The sequence below is a fragment of the Typopeltis vanoorti genome, chromosome 17, assembly GCF_054136105.1.
Source record: "Typopeltis vanoorti isolate ZY-2024b chromosome 17, IOZ_Tvanoo_1.0, whole genome shotgun sequence".
Lineage (NCBI taxonomy): Eukaryota > Metazoa > Arthropoda > Arachnida > Uropygi > Thelyphonidae > Typopeltis > Typopeltis vanoorti.
In genome coordinates this window covers 51,698,859-51,720,986 of record NC_143565.1, presented here as the reverse complement: position 1 = coordinate 51,720,986, position 22,128 = coordinate 51,698,859, and the positions used below count along the sequence as shown (strand labels likewise).

The 22,128-nt window shown below is 35.2% G+C and overlaps 1 protein-coding gene across 4 annotated transcripts in view; it reads right to left on the bottom strand.

The window, feature by feature from the left end:
* LOC150097387 (spectrin beta chain-like) overlaps positions 1-22,128 on the bottom strand; it is a 795,721-nt gene that overhangs the window by 409,526 nt on the left and 364,067 nt on the right. For all 4 annotated transcript variants that reach the window (XM_090407783.1, XM_090407784.1, XM_090407785.1 and 1 more), the window contains exon 19: positions 19,974-20,070. In XM_090407783.1, coding sequence (XP_090263909.1) covers positions 19,974-20,070 — 97 coding nt within the window. The remainder of the gene's footprint in view (positions 1-19,973; positions 20,071-22,128) is intronic.

Here is a 22,128-nt window from a genome sequence, read left to right as displayed (position 1 = left end):
GTATGCCCAAAATAAGGAATATCACAATCACACAATATTTTATATACACCAGGGTATTTGAGATGATGATGATGACAAGTTTTTGGGTGGCTTATTAAGAAACGGATCTTTGGAAGTAGAGTGAACAAGGTTCTGATATTGTATTTTCCTAGAACTTTTGCTAATTTATGTGAAACTGTACTTATGTAAGGAATAGATATATTGCCTTTGAATCTATTTGTTTCTTCTGAAAGATGTCTAGGAGGATTAAGAAGGAATCTTTCAATGATTATCTTGGAATATCCATTAACTTTGAAAGAAGTTTTGAGATGGTTTATTTCTGTAAGAAGTTCATATGGGTCATCCAGAAGAGAACGGGCTCTATGTCCCAAGGTGGAAATTATTCCAAGCTTATGAGGAGGGAGGTGATGGGACTGACTATGCAGATATCTGTTGGTATGTGTGGGCTTTCTATATATTGATATTTTGAGTTTACCAGAAGAGCTTACAAGAGACAGCGAGCCAGTGCATTATCAAGTCATATCCTTTTCTCGGCTAATCCTAATGATGAAAGCCAAAGTCAGAAAGTCTGCTGGGGAAAATCTACTAACATCTTCCGTTGCAATGATGAACTAGAGAGAAAAATCATAGAATCTAGGGAAATCATCTTCAATCCTGTTCATCTAAATAATAACTTGAGCTACAACCTCCCAGATAGTCATTAAGCTGTAATCATGTACGGCGTTCACTTTCCCAACAATACAACAAATGAAAGATCAGCTTTAAATACAACCACAACGATTTAATGTCAATTATGTATAGAGATTCTCTATGATGTTCATAGTTTATTTAAGCTTCAGTGTTTTAGTGTTTTCTTTCTTTTTTCTTTCTTTTATAATGTCACCTGATGAAGGCTGTTACAAGCCGAAACTAGTCCTGTTTTTATATTAAAACCTTTTTACTTAAATCTCGGTTCTAGTCATTCAATTCTTTTTTTTTTAAAAAAAAAAAAAAAAAATATATATATATATATATATATATTAAATTATATTACATACGAATTCTTCTACTCAAACTGTGAGTTACTATTGCCCCTATGTTCATGTCAGGGAGATAATAACTCGTCCGCCGTAACAGCTACTACACTGCAGATGCATGAAAAACAAGTAGTTTTATTATGTCCCTGAATAAAGTACAGAAACATTTACAGGCTGTGTAATATATATTTCTCGACAAATAGTGCAATTAGAGAATTGGGATAAAAACGGCACTAACTAATGAATCATATGTCCCGTCCCACAGAAACTGCTTTATAGACCAAAGCAAAACCATATGACACCACCCCGTTGTGTTAAAACTAAGAAATATATAGTGAATGTGTTTCAGATATTAAACAATTCGGTTGAAGAGAATTAACATTTCAACTCAATTGTTGAAATGAGAGCCAACTCAATTGTCGGCTTGCTTTTGTCTTTAGGTTGCACGATCTTTTGTTAATACCGCACCAATCATATGCAAGTCTTCATAGCTGCTCTATCTCTACCAGCCCACCATTGCTGTCTGCTTTGCACTCTGCTTTCACTTCTCATTAGTCATTTGTGAAGGATTGTTCATTACGTATCTCAAGTCTTGTAAATTACTGGTAATTTTTGAATGAAATAATGGAAAGAATATGAGTTATCTGGTTAGATTATTTGACGATGCACAAAAGGAAACTGCTCTCGAGGCCGGAAGTAGGGACGGCGAATAGGAGCTTCTTGGTAAGTCATACCCATTTTCAGTTTTTTTTTTTCCTGAAAACTTTAGTGCCCGCATATATCTTGTACCACAATTTTTTTGCTTTAAATAGGGGGGGAGGGGGGGGATTCGAGTAATATTTGAATCCGCTAATATTTTTAGCTTTCAAATCCTTAAGTATGAATCATTGGTTAAAGACTAGATTTATAAAACACATAAAAGAGAGCTATATAGCAGATACAAGTAGCTGTAAGCAACATGAAAACGTTGATATTGTATCCCTCTCACTGATGATGAATTATTTAAATTAAGTAAACATTTATAGTATCTTTATAAATTTTGTTCTAAAATAATTTTGTAAAAAATAAATCTTTTTTTTTTTGTTTACATGTACATTTAAATTCAAATAAAATAGACATTTACGATGAAATATACTTTTTTATTTATTTATTATTTTGATAAGGAGTACTTGGAAATAATGAAAATTTAAGAAGGGGTACACTGATATCCGAGGTTTGAGAAACACTGCTGTAGATCATGCGAAACTGTGGAATGTGTTAAGAACAATGGGAGTACCAGAGCATTTTGTTATCTTTCTGAGGAATCTTTATTATGAACAAGAAGCTACTGTCCTAACAGATCTTGGAGAAACTAGGTAAAGGGTTGCAACAAAGATGTATTTTATCTCCGTACCTGTTTAACTTGTACAGCGAATACATTTTAAGAATGGCAGGACTGGAGGAGTCTCCAGTTGGAATTAAAATTGGTGGAAAAAATATTAATAATTTGAGATATGCAGATGATACCACCTTGCTAGCAGAATGCAAAGAATATTTGAAGGAACTTATCATGAAAGTTAAAGAAGAAAGTGCTCAATATGGTCTTAAACTTAGCCTCAAAAACACAAAAGTTATGGCAACATGTGAACTTAATGATTTTGAAGTAGATGGGGAGAAAATGGAAGTAATTAACAATTTTGTGCTCCTAGGATCCAGAATTGATAAAGATGGGTATTGTACTGAAGACGTTAGAAGATTATTATTACTTGGAAAGAAAGCTATGACAAATTTAAGCAAGATCTTTAAAGATAAAGATATTAGCCTTGCAACAAAAATCAGAATCGTGAAAGCAATGATATTCCCTGTGGTACTGTATGGATGTGAAAGTTGGACCCTGAGAAACAATGAAAGAAGGAAGATATTTTCATCTGAATTCTGGGTTTGGAGATGCTTACTAAGAATACCATGGACTGCAAAGCAAACCAATAAATCAGTGATAGACAGAATAAAGGCAGATTGCTCGCTCGAAGTAATGATCATCAAGCAAAAATTGTCATACTTCAGATATATTATACAAGCAGGAGAAGACCAAGAATTAGATGGGTGGATGGAGTTGAAGCAATTGGAATGTGCTTGGAAATTCTGAAAGATATGGCTAGGTACAGATCTGAATGGAGAGCGTATGTTCATAGAATCACCAGGAGTCAAAAATGACTCAATGGAACATAACATACACACCACCTGAGATTAACTTACTTAAAAAAATAAAATAAAAAAATAATAATAATAAATTATTTCTAGAGACAGTCAATTTTCAATAAGGAAAGGAAAGGATCACTTTTAGTTTTATGATACATGTAAACTTTTACTAGTATAATGTTAATGCATTATTTCTTGTAATTAGAAATTTCTTTAGTAGTGTTTAAAAAGGAAATCTTTGTATAGTTACAGCCAGTTGCAAACTGGTTAATTGAGATATTTATTATTATCAAACTGGTAAAAAGGACTCACTTCAAATTTAGTTTATTTTGATAACTTAAAAAAATTGAGAGCAAAAAAAAAATACAAGGGTGTGCTGAAAAGTTGTGATAATCACCATCATGAAGGAAATGAGGTAGAACCATGTAACTAGCACATTATTTTCCCATGAAGTATTATGCACTTGTTACAACACTGCTGCATCATTTGCAATCTTCTGAGAAAAAGTCTTTCCCTAGTTGCACAAATCAGACCTTGGCGGCAGATATCACTTCATCATCTGTGGTAAATTTTGTTCCCTTCAAAGTTTAAATTTGGGAATAGGAAATAACTAGATGGTGCCAGGTATGGTGAATACGGTGGGTGAAGAAGACATTGAAAGCCCAAGTTGTGTATTGTCTGTTGGGTTTCATGAGCAGTGTGTATTGTCCTGCAAAAGCAACACGTTGCTACTCGATTTCCCTTCAGGACCACCTTCAATTCCTTCAGAGCTGTTGAACAAACTGCTACTAACAGTTTCACGTTTTTTGAGGTGAAAACTTGGTAAGGATTACACCATCCATATTCCAAAAGACAATCGTAAGAACCTTCACTGCTGAATTTCAGGTTCAGAATGTCTTTGGTCATGGATAACCTTCGTGTTTCCACTCCATTGACTGTTGTTTGGTCTCTGGGTCATAGTGATGAAGCCATGTTTCATCAGTAGTCACAATACGAGCCAAAAATTTGCAACTGATCCAAAATCCCTTGAGATGACAGCACACATACACTCACTCACTCTCTCTCTCCTTCATTCAAACATTTGCGGACCCAGATTGATGAGAGCTTCTGCATATCCAGATGTTGAAGGATAATGACCCCAACTCATTCCCTGGATATCCACAGAGTCTTTGCAATATTTGTGGCTGGTATTCGTCTATCATCAAGGATCATGGCATGCACTTCATCAATGTTTTTGGGTGTGATCGCTGTGGAAGGTCTTCCTCATCTGGGACATCTGTTGTCTCAAGATGCCCAGTTTTAAACTTGGCCAGTCATCAGGCAACTGTTGGATATACTGGGACACAGCATATCTGCAACAGTGTGGGACCCTAAAGTCCCACACAAAGTTTGGTGAATCTCAATTGTGGACATTTCTTGAAGTATGAAAAACTTGATGACAGCCCACACCTCTGTCTTTCAATTTCTTCAAAACCTCTGACATGTCTTCTTATATATCCTAAAAGAAAAAGAACAAATTATTACAATTTGATGAAACATGGGATGAAACGAAGAGGAAGTTCAAAGAGAGAGAGAGAGAGAGACAATAGAACAGCTGCTCAAGAATACCTTATGAAAATTGGAAGTTGAGGGGAGAAATATAGTTTAAAGGAAGGGACATTTCTTAAGTGAAAAAAAGTGGAAAACAGGGTTATAAGTGAAACAAAGTTGTCTCAAAATTAAGAGAAGGATTGTTCTACCAAAGGAAGCTAAGTTAGAGAGGAAATAAAAGTGATAAGAATTATATACCTTCTCCCAAAGCAAATGGCAGCTTCTTTTGATACATTATGAAGGAACTTGTTCTAGTCACACTCCAAACTCAAAATAAGGAAAAAGTTCCCACAAGGAAAAAAAAAAAACAAAACAAAAAAAAAAACTCAAAGTTATCTTTATATTCCAAATTTAAAAAAAAAAAAGGCACGTTGTTTCTTAAAAAAAGTTACACGTTTTTTTTTCTTTTGTTTGCAAAGAAAAATCATTAAATGAACTATTAAAAACTATATCAACCATATCATCACTTTAGATTGAGTTAACTTTCTAAATGAAAGTCTTGTCCACGCGGTTAGCCTTGTGGCTTTGTGCTTCGCAATCATATGCCTGTGGAATCAGTGTCCTAGGTTTGATTCCCGTCGACAACATGAGGAGCTTAAGGATCTTCCTCAGCCATAGCCAAGTTAGTTGGTCTTGGACGTGACCAGCAGGGCTATTTCCACCAGTTTATCTGGGATTTTTCATCCCACAAGCAGACAAACTGGCTCCTGTGAACACACAGGATACAGTCATAGGATATAGTATGGCAAGGGTAATGGGAAACCACCTTGCTCATAGTCATTTCCCTAGATGATGGCATATACAGCTGCCCCTAAACAGCTATATATGCCGAAAGGCTATAACCAAAACAACATGAAAGTCTTAACATTTTTTATAAAACATTATGTATGCATGTGTTTGGAGGGTTGCTGTTGTTGTTAGCCTAAATGTCCCACTATAGGGCAAAGGTCTCCCCAAACCTCTCCCACTCTCTCCTTTCCTGGAACACTCTTGTCCATGTGACACCTAGCCATCTTGCGATGTCATCTCTCCATCTTTTTCTGTCTTCCAGGATTTCTGAATCCTCCTCTCGGCTACTGCTCTGTTGCTCTCTTTGACCATCTATTACCTTGATATCTTGCCAAGTGGGCTGCCCAATTCCATTTTGATTTCCTAGCTCACCAAATGATGTATTTTATTTTTGATAGGTATCTAAGTCCTCCTTCCTTATTCTATCTAAACTCGACTCCAAGTAAACTCCTCACCATTGCTCTTTGACAAACCTGCTTTTTTGCCTGTGTAGTGGTTAATGTCCAAGTCAAGTCTGGGAACCATAAGTTGGTAGGACACTCATATCTAATAATTTTCTTTTTAGACAATGGGGAGGTCTCCTTTCACCCAATGCTTCATTCTCCAGTAGCTCTTCCAAGCAGTGTTGATTCTGCACTGGATTTCAAGGTGAAAGTGATTTGATATGGAGATCATTTCTCTTAACTATTTATAGTTCTCTATGTACTAGTATTTTCAACATCAATGAAAATATGTTCGTGATTTGTCAATATTTTTGTTTTATGATAGTTTATTGTAGATTTATTTCCTTGCTTTTTTATACTTAATTCATTAATCATCAGATTACGTTGGAAGTCATCTTCAGCCAACACAATGGCATCATCTGCAAAACGCAATTGTTTAACATCTTCTCCTGAATATTAATACCATAATCATCCCAATCCAGATCCCAGAAAATGGCTTTGAGGGCCGCTGTAAAAGGTTTGGGAGCAATGCGATCACCATGTTTCATGCCTCTCCATTCTAAAGAAGTCGCCACTTCCCTCCAACCTCATAGATGCCTCACTATTTTGATAAATGGTTTGAAATAGCTGGATATATTTTCTCTTGATTCCCATGTCTTTCAAAGCACAGAAAGGAGGGAAATGGTCTATGGAATCAAATGCTTTGCTATAGCAATGAAGGCCATATATTAAGGTTTATTGTATTCTAAATATTTTTCTACTATTTGATTAACTGTATGTGGATGGTCGTATTGTAGAATTTTTTCCCTCTGAAACCTGCTTGTTCATACTGCTGTTCAGAGTCCAGATGGTCACAAACATGATAAGAAAATAACATTTATTAACTTATTTGCTGATATTTCGCTGGCATTATATCCAGCATCTTCAGAGCACAAAAACAGTTTGTTACAGTACAAGAAACAACAATTTGGTTTAACAGTGGGAGTAGTTTTCAAAAATAAAAAATGTACCAGACAACGCAAGGAACTAAAGTCCTAATTAGGAGCCACTTATGTTGGAAAATGAGAGAAAACAAATATTGTTTTCTTCTAACTGATCCAAGGCATGGTTCGCTAGATCCAACTTACCATAACGATAGTGCTGGATGTATTTTTTATGGTCATCAAGGAAGATGTCAACAGTTCCTTCTGTCTGTCTGTAGTAAGTCTGGTCACAAGAACAGGGTAATTCACAAACTCCTGGCTGTGAAAGAGAAGAGGAGTAGTCCTTAGGTGAACTGATGAGAGTTGCCAATTTCACATAAGATTTAAATACAGTGCATGGCTGATATTTATTGAGCACTGTAGATATCATTTCAGATGTGCCCAGAATGTATGGGATGGTAACGGTTTTCCAGAAGTCTTGTGTGGTAGGCAATGGACAGGATTTCTGGGAGCATTCAGTATTTTTTCTATCCTATGGAGATTATAGCCATTGTCCAAGAAAGTGCGAAGTAAGCGAGTGAGTTCAGCAGTAAAGGATTGTCATTGGAACAAACAGCTCTAGTTCTGTGAGATAGTGTTTTTAGGATATATACTGTTGAGCTGGATAATAGTGTGACTGTTTGTGCAAATATTTCCCCTGTACGTGTGGGTTTTCTATAAACAAAAAGATAAGGAACCATCTGGAAGTCGTGTGATTAGTGTATCCAGTAAGGACTAACAATCATTAGCTTCCAATTCCATTGTGAACTGGATTTTAGGGTGTTGGCTATTTAAATGCACTAAAAATGTAACCATCATGTCTGTACCATGTGGCCAAATAGCAAACACATCAGCAGCACAGAACAGCCAAACCACTGGTTTGAAAGTGGTTATATTCATGGCTAGCTTTTCCAAATGTTCTATGTAGAAATTGGCTAAAAGGGAGGGGGGGAGCCCATTACTGTCCCATCTAGTTGTTTGTATATCTTTCTTTTCCATGTAACATAACCTGCATATACTGTAAATTTAAATAGTTTAGAAATATCAGAGGGAGAAATGTGACTTTAGTAAATCAAGGGTTTCAAATTAATGGTACATTTGTGTGATATCAAAACCAATCATTGTGTCTAGACTTTTTAAGATATGGTTTTCTAAAGTACTTTTTAAGTGAACAGAATTTTTAACAAGGAGGGAGAATTATTTATGAGATTGGCAAGTAATTCGGCTAAATGCTGGAACGGTTGGCCGAGTGGTAAGTGTATCTGCTCTCCAGCTAAAAAAGTTACGGGTTCAAATCTCACTGTGGGCATGGATGTTTGTGAAAATACTAGAGGTGGTGGGCGGTAGATGGACTTGGTGTAGCTGTGGTTCGTTGTAGTTGGTGGATTGAGTGGTGGAGCCCCTCCCTCGATAAGTCTTTGGACTCCCTGGAGGTGTCACATAATGATAATAAATGTTTAGCAAGTTTGTATGTGGGACTGTTTATACTATCCACATTAGGGCATAGGGGTGTACCTTGTTTGCAAATTTTAGGTGCTTCATATATTCTGGGTGCTTTAACATGAAAAGGCTGGAGTTTGTAAACTGTTTCTTTTGGCCAGGAAGTGGCTTTTTTCAATATTCTGCAAACTTCATTCTTTTGAGAGTTAGTGAGATCATGATCTATAATTTGGTATGTAGACTGGTCTTGTCAAAGTATGTGCATTTTGCTTTCATATTCAGCTAAATTCATCACCACAGTTGCATTACCTTTGTCTACTTTAGTTATGACAATATGGTTATTACTGTATTTCTTTTAAAGCACTGATTTCCTTTTGTGGAATATATATATATACGGGGTGCTTAAGAGTCAAAGCTGTATAAGTGACAGGAGACCTCCACATAGCCTTTAAAGGAGTGCGGAGAACAGACCAGGGCTTCTGACCTAATGTCCGCCCCCTCACCTTCTCGTGGTGCATCCTGCTGGATATCTACTTGGATACTGAACGAAAGAGGATGGGCTGGCAATTTGGGATTTAGCCAACCAAATTGTATTCTTATTGGCTTAAACCAATATACAAAATGATGGTACAACATGACAAAATTCCATGCTGGCAGGGACGTCGTCTGGTTAAACAAGGTCCCTGTTGTTTTCGCCAGGGAACCAGGGCAAACAGTAAAAAGTCAGCCACTGGAACAAATCTGAAAGCACACCCCAACTCAACATCACCAGAGTTAAAGATTGGTACTATCAACATAAGAAGCCTGAGGCAAAGAAATGGAGCTAGCTAAAGAATTAGATAAGTACAGGATCGATAATAGGGGTGACTGAAACAAAAAAGACAAAAACTTGTGAGATCTTTCTGAGCAATAAATACAAAATGTTATGTTCAGGAAATGATCATCAAGGAAAAGAAGGAGTAGCCATAGTATTCAACACAAAATGCAAGGCTAATCTTCTTGAATGGCAGGCAGTCTCAAGTAGAGTGATGTGGGCTAATATCAGAATGGGGAATTGGACAATGAGACTTATTTGTGCCTATGGTCCCATAGAAGGTTCTCCTAAGGTAGAAGTGGAGGAATTTTTTGATGCTTTAGAAAAAGCAACTGACACAATGAAAAAGGAAAAGTTGGTCCTTGTTGGGAATCTAAATAGCAGAGTAGGAAATGATTGTCAGACATACAAAAATATTTTGGGAAAATCTGGAGAAAAGTTCTTGCCCTAACAATGAAAAAATGACTATAATTTCAAAATTATTTTTATTTTTCAACATAATCTCCCTTAAGACTAATCCAGTCATCCCTCGACTTACGTTGGAGTTCCGTTCCATCTGGCAGGACGTAAGTCAGTATATTAAATCAACAAAGTTATAGGGGTTAGGGACTTAACCGTAATAAGCATACTGTCCATTTAATTTTTAAACCTTATTATAAACTGTACTGTGCGTTACAGCCACTAAAAAACTGGAGAATAATCACCCAAATCTTCCTACACAATCACATGTTCATTATTACCTTCTTATAAGAGCCGCAGCGCTGTCCTTCGCATACAGAAGGTAATGCGAAGGACAGCGCCGCGGCTCTTATGGAAAACCTTTGTAATTTTTTGATAAAAATATCCAATGTGCTTTGCTTACTCCTATCTTCTTTTCATCGTAAATTTGTTTATAGCAAGCAAACACATCATGTACTTTTCTTTCTATAAGTAGCGTTCAACATTGGGATCCATGTCTTCGACCTATTTTGAGAACATTGCTAACTGCAGAGAACAAGATCCTTCACAGTGAAATGTTTACTACCTCTTCCTGTTTTTCTTTTCCCTCTTCTGCAACACGTTGTTCCTCCAGTTCGAGCAATTCTTTGTTGATCAACTCTTCAGGGGAACTTTCTATAAGTTCAGATATTTCTCATCACTCACTTCAAGATTCAGATTGCTTACTAGGCCCACTATTTCTTCACTCACTTTACAAAGGTCTTAATTTTTTTCAAAACTTCCGAAACTTGCACAAACATTTTTAATGTATTTTTCCATATGCCACTGATACATTGAAAGGTCACTTCGTCCCAAGCCACAACAATATTTTCAATAGCATGATAAATATTGAATACTTTCTAGAATTGCATGAGAGTCCGATCATTTCTATCAGTGGCAGAAATGGCTTGTGAAAAAGTTTTCCGTAGATAACAAGCCTTAAACATTGCAAAAACTCCCTGATCAATCAGTTGATCCAATGAAATAGTGTTTGGATAGAGAAAACATGACCTTCATTTTTGGGTGAAGATCACCAATGTAAGGTGGATGACCTGGAGCATTATATAGAATTAATAAAATTTTAAATTCTACATTTTCTTTCACACAATAGCTTTCCATTTCACTCGCATAAAGTTGACTAAGGCATTCTCAAACAATTTTTGATTCATCCATGACTTCTTTTGCTCTGATAATGAACTGGAAGAGTATGCTTCCTAATGATTTTGAACGTTTGTGGATTCTCACTGTGCCATATCACAAACGGTTGCAGTTTATATCCAGCCACATTACTCCCTAACAGAATCGTAATACCATCGTTAAGAACTTTGAAACTAAACACATATTTTAGATTTTATTGGATGAATGTCTGTTCGGGCATTTTCTTCCGAAAAAAGGCGGTCTCATCCATATTAAATATTTATTGTGGTAAATAATTTTCTTTCATAATAATTTTATCCAATTTCTCCACGAACTCCTTGGTAGCCTACTCATTGGCACTTGTAGATTTACCATACATTTTCACATTATGCAGCGCTAAATGCTGCTTGAATCTCTTGAACCAACCGAAAGAACCGTTGAATTTGTAGTCGTAATCAGGCCCTGCTTTCTCCTTCAACATGTTGAAGACACTTGGTTCCTTAGCAGTTATGGTCAGAGTGCTAAGGGGTATGCGCTTTTGGTTCAGGTCCAATCAAAAAAGCGTTGAATTCATACTCGTAATCAGGTTCTGCTTTCTCTCTCATGCTTCTCCAAGTAGTAAAATCTTTTAATTTCAAAACAAAAAGAAAAACATTGAAACTATATTCCAAATTAATCTTGCACACATGTGGTTGCAAGATTAATTAGGAATTAATCTTGCAATTAGTGTTAAGTTACATATGAGATTTCATAAGTTACATATGATATCTCACATGTAACTTAACCCAATAACCATTTGTCCATAAGAGATTGAATCTTCAAATACCTCATAACCAAAATAAAAATCTTTAGTTTACAAATAACACAAATATATATATATATATATATATATACAACATCAAATCAATTACTTAACTATGCAAGTGCCAATGTATTCTGCAAACTACAATTTCAAACATGAAAAATGCTTTTGCTGCACAGCCTTCCTTCAATTATATAAGCCAACCGTTATTCTCCTATATGGACAGAACTGCTAGAATTTCAGTTTCTTGCTTTATATATAAACATTTTCTTTCTTGAATTCATACAGAATAAAGACTAACACGGAAACTGCGCCCTATGTCACAGCAACATACGTCACTTTCTTCTTGCATTCTGAATTGCAGAATGCTAAAAAAACATATCTTCTCTTCATCCAAAACTTTTGTATCTTCAGTTTTTATATGAAAATCATTAAAAATCACTTACCAGACTGAGAATCCTAAATAAACTAACTTTATTGGACCCATTTCTATAAGAGTTATATTCAGGCAATGACAATCAAGGAAAAGAAGGAGTAGCCATAGTATTCAACACAAAATACGAGGCTAATCTTCTTGAATGGCAGTCAGTCTCAAGTAGAGTAAAGTGGGCAAATATGAGAATGGGGAACTGGACAATGAGACTTATTTGTGCCTATGGTCCCACAGAAGGTTCTACTAAGGTAGAAGTGGAGGAATTTTTTTGAGGCTTTAGAAAAAGCAACTGACAAAATGAAAAAGGAAAAGTTGGTCCTTGTTGGGGATCTAAATAGCAGAGTAGGAAATGATTGTGAGACATACAAAAATATTTTTGAAAAATTTGGAGAAAAGAGCAAAGCTAGTAATAATGGCAAATATCTGTTGGATTTCTGCTCAGGAAATGGACTGGTTATTACTAACACCATGTTCCAACATAAAAATGTGCACGAATTCACATGGAGAGAAGAGGCAAGGAATAAGAAAAGTCTCTTGACTATGTTATTATTGATAGTGAGGTTTTCTCCCTGGTGCAGGAAACCAGAGTGTACAGAGGATTTGAAATTGGAAGCGACCACTATTTAGTCTTGAACAGGATAAAATTGAATTTCATATTGAAAAGAATGACATGTAAGAAAGTTTTAAAACGAATAAAAGTTGAGCAGCTCTCAGATGTGAACTGTAGACTAAAATACACAAAGATTATTGAAGAAAAAATGAAAGAGTCTGAGAACAGGAATCAAACCTTGGAGATTCAGTGGCAAACTCTGAAGAAAACATTGACTGATTCTGCCAGAGAGGCATGTCGCGAGGTTGTCTGCAAGGATAAAAAAATCAGAACTCCCTGGTGGACAAAGGAAGTTAAAGAAGCAGTGAAGGAAAAGAAGAAAGCATATCAAAAGTTCCTGGCAAATAAGTCAGCTTGTGCTCTTAGAGAATACAGAGACAAATGCACGAATGCTAAACATTGTGTAAAACTAGCTAAACAAAAGTCATGGGAGGACTTTGGCAAGAATATAGAAAATAAATATCAAGAAGGTGGCAAAATATTCTGGAGGTTGTTGAAGAAGCTTAGGAATGGAGGAAAGAGTGCTGTAAAAGGAGTTAGAAATGATAAAGGTGACATGAAAACGGAAGAAAAAGATATCCTAGAAGTATGGAGTAATTACTTTGAAAAACTGTTAAATGAAACAATCAGTGATGACAGCACAGTGGTAAAAAACACTGACCAGGCATGCAGTCAGGAATCCATATCCATACTTGAAGAAGAAAAAGCCATCAAAGGCTTGAAATGTGGAAAGGCAGCAGGAGTAGATGATATTCGACCAGAAATGCTGAAATATGGTGGGATAAGAGTCTTACAGTGGCTGCACTGCATAATTCAGAAAGCCTGGACAGAGGGACGAATTCCCGATGATTGAAGTAGAGCTCTCATAGTACCCATATATAAAAAGGGAAATAAAACTGAATTTGAGAATTATAAAAGTATTTCCCTACTGAGTGTTCCTGGCAAAATCTATCCAAGTATACTTGAGAAACGGTTGAGAAGAATTGTGGAAGAAAAGCCTGGTGAAGAACAAGCTGGATTCAGGCCAAATAGAGGCTGTCAGGATCAGATCTTCACTTTACGACAAATAGTCGAGAAAGCATGGGAATATAACAGAGATCTGTATTTATGTTTTGTCAATTTGTAAAAGGCATATGACAAGGTGCCAAGAGAGAGAGAGAGAGAGAAGCTATTCAATACGCTACAGTTATATGGTGTCAATGGGGCATTATATCAAGCAATATTTAGTCTTTATTTGAGTTGTAAGTCAGCAGTTAGAATTGAAGGAAGTACAGGAAGATGGTTTAATGTTAAATCTGGTGTGAGACAAAGATGTACATTATCCCCTCTGTTATTCATTATCTATATGGATCACATTATGAAGGAAAGTGGTATTAAACATGATATCAAAATTGGAGATGTTAATGTCAGCTCTTTGCTTTATGCGGATGATATTATACTTCTAAATAAATCCGCTACAAGTCTGCAGGATTCTCTGACTAAATTGAGTAGATGTTGTAATAGATATGGTATGAAAGTCAGCAATAAAAAGACAAAGACAATGAAAATAGGCAGAATCATTGAAAATGTCAACTGTTGTGAATGGAGAACCTGTGGAACAAGTGAAACATTTCAGCTACTTAGGCACGCTTTTTACTGAAGATGGTAATTTAAATACAGAAATAGACAACAGAATCAGCAAAGCTGGTACGGTAGGAAGTCAATTGAATAAATTCATATGGAATAAGAGAGAAATTTGTCAGAACACTAAATTAGCTGTATACAAGACAGTATTCAAACCAGTTTTAACTTATGGATCTGAGAGCTGGGTCAGAAGTAAAACACTTGACCAAAGACTAGAGACTGCAGATATGAGAGCCCTGAGAAAGATCATAGGCATGAACAGATGGCATCAATGGCAGTATCATATTAAAAATGAGGATATTAGGAAAGAACTTGACATTGTAAAAATCCAGGAATGCATTAGCAGAGCTAATCTCAGGTGGTATGGTCACTTAAACAGAATGGGCGAAGAAAGATTAGCAAAACAAGTGTTCTCTGCCAGGTTGGTAGCAAAACGACCCAGAGGAAGACCAAGATATAGGTGGATTGATATGGTATAAAGTGCCTTAGATGATAGAAACATAAGATCTGATAATGCTGGAGTCTTGACAACTAATAGACTGATTTGGAGGAAAATTGTAGATAGGAAGTTAGTAATGATGTATTTTTTTTCATGTAGTACTATCATATCCTGACACCCCTTGAGGGTACATGGCAGGAATTTGATGATGATGATTTCTATAAGAACTGGAAATCAATAATGTTTATTTCAGCTTGTTCACATCATCCAAAAGAAAATATTTAAATAACTACTTTATAAAATGTCTTCTTACTAACTTTCTTGACTTTAAAATAAATTCATTTTTACATTTTTTTTTAAATTTATGGTATATCAGTATTTTAATACACATATCCTACAGGCAGATATTTTTCCACTATCCTTCCCCCATCAACAATATGGTATAATAAAAATTCTAACCAACAGAGCCAACAATCTTTGTTCCAGTGAGGCCTCTCTTGCAGAAGGCATATTTGCCATACTTTCCTGTCTAATGGATACAGTTCCTACAGTTAAAAAAAAAAACCCTTAATACTTCCCCCACTCCTCGACCTGTTTCAGAACGATGATTTTAGCAATCGTTCTCTATATCTAGGGCACATATGAAAAAAATAGCCAGAATTTGAAAAAAATTAGCCAGTGTATTGCCTTCAAGGACCAGCTTCCTCACACAGTTCCTGCTATACAGAGTTCCCTGATCCTGCATGCTGGCCTACTAAAGCTAGATTTGAAGATTAACCACTATCTGAATTGAAAAAACATACAAAATACAATTGTAATCATGACTATAAACAGTCAGATTCAACAGTCCATGCTTTAGATACTGCACAAAGAATCAAATGGGAAAAAACACCATGATCCAGTAGAAGTGAAACTTCTGGAGCTGGTTTATAAATCTATTGATACTTCTACAGCCTCTTTAGATCTCAAAACACAGCAGACCTTTCTGCACACACATCCAGGTGTTAATAGAATTCTATGTTCTTGTGGGCTACCTCACAAAGGTGAGATATACAAAAGTTTCAAAAGCAGAAAGAAGGAAAACCTCGTGATGACATGGCATACTATCATTAAATGGAATACAGCCACCATGCAATATCCAGAGAAAAACTTCCTTTCATGTTGAATCCAAGACTCTGTTGTTGTCATCCACCTCATGAGGCTCCCTCAAGAGAAATCAGGGATTCATCTTAAATGATGTCCAGAAGTTATTCATCAGATCTCTCAACATACTTGAATTTAACTTTTCCATACATGCTTTCAAAGTATGCTCCCCCTCCCCTAATTTTTAGCACAATGTTATAACAGGACCCTGGATATTTTCTTTATCTTTAGATATTTTCATAAAGAAAACAATAAATCTCTTTTAAAAAAATCTCTTTAGAAATCAGCAAACCTTTAAACTCCAGCTAATTAATTAATGGAAAGTTATGTTACATTTTATATGTAAATCATTATGATACCGAAATTAAGTCTGGAATTAACTCACGTAAATTATTATACTCAGGCGAAAATTATACTAATAAATAATAATTTACGTGAGTTAATTCTGATATTATAATTATTTAAAAATGCCTACTCATGGTAATCCTTATTGAAACATTACATTTTATATCTGAAATCACCAAAGCTAACAATATATATATATATATATATATATATATATATATATATATAAAAGCTTGAATTGATTATAAAACCATTCAGATAATTCACGTGCTTAAGTTTACTTAAGCACTTGAATTATCTTTCTTAATTTACTTATGCACTTGAACTAAGTAACTTCAAGTTACTTAGTTTTTATACTAAGTAACTGTGTATAAGACAGTGTTTACACCAATTTTAACTTACAGATCTGAGAGCTAAGTTAGAAATAAAACAAGTGATGAAAGTCTGAACACTACAGATGGAGTTTTGAAAAAAGATTTAAGGATTGAACAGATGACATCAATGGGAGAACAATTAAGAATGCTGAGAAAGCAGCTTACCAATGTTAGCATTCATGAACATGTGAGCAAAGCCAATCCCATGTGGTATGGTCACAACAGAATGGAAAGAAAATATTGGCAAAACAGACATTTGATACCAAGATGAGTGGGAAAAGATCCAGAGAAAAACTAAGATCTAGGTAGACTGATGCAGTTAGAAGTGCCTTAGATGACCAAAATATAAGATCTAATAATATTAGTGTTATGGAAGATAACTAATTTTGAGGAAAACTGTCAACAGGAAGTTATTAAGCATGTAAACTTTTCGTGTAGTACTATCATTGTAACCTGTACATCTGAGAGTACATACCAGACATGAAGTTTTTATATAAATAAAAGGAATCTAGGTTACTACATCACAAATGAAGTTTCCCGATAAATCAAGTTAGCTATATACTGAGTTAGCAGTATGCAATAAAGCTGTTTATGTCCTTCCAAATGATAACCGAATAATTAGCTTCTAATTTCACATGGCAGTAGATTTTATTAACGGTAAGATCAAGTCACCTTAAGAGCTTACTTCAACAGTCTAAAACTGCAACAACTAGTCTATGATAACCTATGATAACAGGATGTGGTCTAGCAGGTGATGCATGGAGAAAGGTTGGTGTGCAGTGTATATGCATAAAGAGAGGTTATAACTTTGCTTTTATTAGAATAGTATATTTTTTTGTTACTTTGTTTATTAAAATAATAAGTCCTCTAATGTGTAAATGGTTGTGATCAAAAATGTGAGTGTTCTAGAGAATGAAAAGAAGAACACACAAGGAAGTGAACAAAATATGAATGATGAACTAGTGCATCATTGATACTAACTGAGCTGTCGTGGGTCTTTGATGAGACCTGTGATGGGTCTTTGGACTCCATGGAGATGCCTGTGCAGTAGTAGTAGTAATAATAATAATAATGCAACACAGAGTCTAAATATAAGCTCTTTAAAATGATCCTAACACAGGGCTCAAGAATAGGAGGGTCAATTTTAATTAAAGCAAACTGATGTCTGCTACATGAACTACAGGGTGTTCGGGATAAATTTGACATATTTATAATCAATTATATTTTTCCGTAAGTTACATGTATTAACACACACTTCTCTTCATTTAAAAGTTTGGACCCTTCTTCATTCATATACAAGATGTCAGAAAGGATGGATAGCTGGAACCCACCTGAATCATGGAAGAGAATAACTTGTATCATGATGATTCGTGCCCGCCATCAAAATAAGGATATTACGACTGTTGCCCAATGCTCCCTGAATACAGTAAAAACAATCAGGCATGAACTAGAGACTTGCAATGGTGACTACGAGGATGTAGCAAGAAGAAAGATCCCTAGCAGACGATCTGATTGCGTTCGTACAGCAGAATTCCTCGCAAATCTGCAGGAACAGGTGTTGAAGAACCCTGGCATTGGAATTCGGGCTTTGTTCGTGGAGTTGCTAACTGTAGTCAAGCCCTGGATAACAAGGGTAGCCAATGGTAGGCCGTATGTATGGCAGCAGGATTCGGCCCCTTGCCACACCTCTGGGAAAAGTCAAAAATGGTTGTCTGAAAATTTCTACGACTTCACCAGTCCAAATGTTTGGCCTCCAAACTCCCCAGACCTTAACCCCATGGATTATTTTGTATGGGGCGCAGTTGAAAAAGACACCAATCGCACTTCCAGTAATACAAAAGCCCAGTTAATGGATAAAATTAAAACAGTTTTTGCGGCCCTTCCCAGGGAGACTGTAGCATCAGCTTGTTCGAGGTTCCGAAGCAGAATTGAAGCTGTGATCGATGCTAATGGTGGTTATTTTGAGTAAATCTTGTTGATAGTATTGTAATTAACTCTGCCTGTAATGTTTTTTTGTCAATTCATTAAATTTAATAGATACAAAGAAGATTTTCTTTTTCCTTACGAAACTGTCAAATTTATCCCGAACACCCTGTATATCTGCAAATGAACAAGATGTATGGTAAACCAGGGATCCTCTTACAAGTGAATTTTCAATTTACAACAATTTCAAAGGATTACTTCATAAATATAAAATATTGTTATATTCACACTGTATATTAAAGATCATATATATTTTTGAAAACTTTGAAACTCTGATATGTGTTTACCTCAATTTATCCAATATAAATACAAATTTTATGTTTCAGTAGGCATATTACTTAAAATTATAACTGAATTAACTCACGTAAAATATTATTTCATTAGTAGAATTTTCGCCTGAGTATTACAGGCATCTTCAGTATATGTAAAAAGCTAATTAAATAATAACTGACAATAATCAAAAGGTGCCACCTTTGTAAGATAATAAAAAAGGTCATTAAATTTCCTAACTTATTTAAAATAATAATAATAAATAAAATAAAAATAAATAATATATATATATATATATATATATATATATACACACACACACACACACACACACAAATTAAATTATTAAATACAAATTAATTTTCATAACTTTTTTAATTTGTGTATATACATATATATATATATATATATTTATTTATTTCACAATCAACTAATAAATAATCATTCATCTATTGTTCTCTATCTTTCAAAACATATAGTGATTAAGTGTCACACATTTTCTTCAATAATATTTGTTGATTTCTGAGACCACTCCTTAGTAACCTCCTGAATACACAAAAGACCAGTTCTTTTTCTAGTTTTGTAGACTTCTGCTAATATTCTTCATCAGTTAGTCTTTGATTTTCCTCTATTGTTTGCCCTTTAAGATCCTTTTAAGTCTTTTCAGCTTATTTGCAAACTATCTTTGTTTACTCCAAAACAATATTTGTATGATTTTCTTGAACCTCTTATTTTAATGTGAAATCATTTCCCTTCTACTGGGAACTAAACGAATTGCCATTTCAAATCCTCTACATAATTAGAAACTGCAAATAAATCTGAAGGTATCTTTATTAGCAATAATACAATTGCAACACTTTATTTGTTTTGACATATACATATGCAAGAAACGTTTACCAAAACATTATTTTAAGATATACAATGATAACTGCATATGTATCACTTTGATTAAAAAAAAAAAAAAAAAAACATCATTTTTACCTTTACAGGTGAAACTGGAGATCAAAATGTGAAAAAGTACTTATTTTATACTATGCAAAATATTTATAATTTCAAAAAATTTAAAAATAAATAAATAATAATAATAATAATATACAGTACTTACAATTGTTTCTCTACATTCAACATGGAATGTTTGAACTCCATGGGCTGAGTTGATTTCTTCCCGTTTACGTTCAGCTAATTCCCGCAAAGTCGCCCATCTATATACAGAGAAGGATAACACATTAATGTATACAATTCATGCCCACACAAAGTCATAAGCTGTGAAAGTTAATAACAAGGAGAAAAGCTCTCTATATACATGTCTGCTATTACAGTCATCAGCCATCACAAGCTCTTGATTTCATTCATACCATCTGTAAATGCACTAATTCCAACATTGATGGATACCATCTAATTCTCTCCCTATCCTCATAAAATCAAAAATTCCATTTCTTGATATCTTGTATGACCCTTTCAGAAGTTTAGAGGTCTCTATGTCACACTTTTCTGTCAGTAGTGCCTGCTGTCCACAAATTCTTAATTCCTCAATCTACATTCCACAGGTTCTAATATCATATTTAACTCTTATCAGACCCTTCTCCACTGTATCTGAATTACACCAGAAATAAGACTAGACCCTATGCACAATAGCCCAGGCAAGAACTTATAAAGAAGCAAGATTACTTCCTTAAATATCAATGTTTATTTTAGCATTGAAATACGATCCATATCAGTTTATACTAGTATAATCACACAATATAATGTGCCACAGGATCTCATCACCCCAAAGCGTATAACTTTATATTTATAATATTAAACATTTTCACATGTCCACAATAACAGCCTATTAAAATCATTCTGCAAGTACTCTATATCAGTGGCATTCCTGATTACCTTAGCTATCTTTGAATAATCAGCAAATAGGTGTATGTTTAGAGTCAAATCTTTCTCAACATTATTAATGTAAATGAGGGAATAGCAATAGACCAGAGTACAGCAGTGGTCACTTTAACTGGTACAAAGATGAAGGATATTAGCCAAGTTGTTAGTCTGCAGAAGGGAGAAGTGAAAGGATTAATAGTTTTAGCTGGCACAAATGATTTGAAAGGTGAGAAATATGCAATGAGAAGATATGAAACAGTTGCTAATAGAAATGAAGAGTAAGAAAGTAAAGATTGTGAGTATGCTACATCAGCATCTCAGGACTTAAGTGAGCAGAAGGGACATGATTGTGAATGACAAAACGGTGCAGGAGCAATGGTAGGCAATTTATAGATGTAAGAAGTGAATCTGATAGACAAAATACTATGCATATGCCTGATGGTCTGCATTTGAATGAATCTGGAGTTACTTCTAGTTTGCCTGATCAGTCAGAGGCTGGAAGTGCAAAATCAGGCAACTAGAAGTATTGGGGGGGGGGGGGGGGGGTCAGCCATCTCTGAGAGAAATGTTTGTGTGTGTTATGCTGAATGCAATTTCACAGGTTTCAAATGGGTTGGATCCACAGAGATGTTGGAACGTATGTACACAAATGCCAGACATATCACTAGAGGAGTTTTGGCACTGGTTAGCTCGACTTTGCCAAAAATTATAGCCATCAGGGAGACCTCGTTGACGGAAAATGAAATAGCTACAGGAATAGATGCAAGGGAAGGATGTTAGTAGTGCATGGGAGATAGTTAAGGAGCATCAAGAAGCAATATCACATTGTATACCCAAGGTCAGGAGGATAAATCAGGTAGAAGTTAGATGGATGAATAGTATCACTGAAAAAAAAAAAAGTTGTGGAAAGTATATTAAGGAGAAAAGTGACCAGCAAGAGTAATAACATTAACCAGGAAGGATAGCCTTAATGAGTACTGATGGTCACAAGGTAACAGAAGGAGATAAAATAGTTGAGCAACTAAGTGACCAATTTGCAAGGATATATCACCCAAGTGAGATTACTAAAATGACATATGTGACAGGGACAGGTGTGAGAACAAGGTGGATGAATTGGATATTCTTAGGATATTGCAGAACTTCAATGTAAATACAGCTGTGGGATCAGATGGGACATCAGCACAGGTTATGTGAGAATATGCAAGGGAACTGGCAATGCCTCTAACTCGGTTCTTTTAAGTCTCGGCTCTGGAGAGTTCCAAGGAGTTGGAAAGAGAGCAAAATAATTCCCTTGCATAAGAGAGGTTCTAACACCGCAATAGCAAATTATTGACCAATCAATCTCTCAGGTATGGTGGGAAAAGTTCTGGAAAAATTGGTCAAATCAAAAAGAG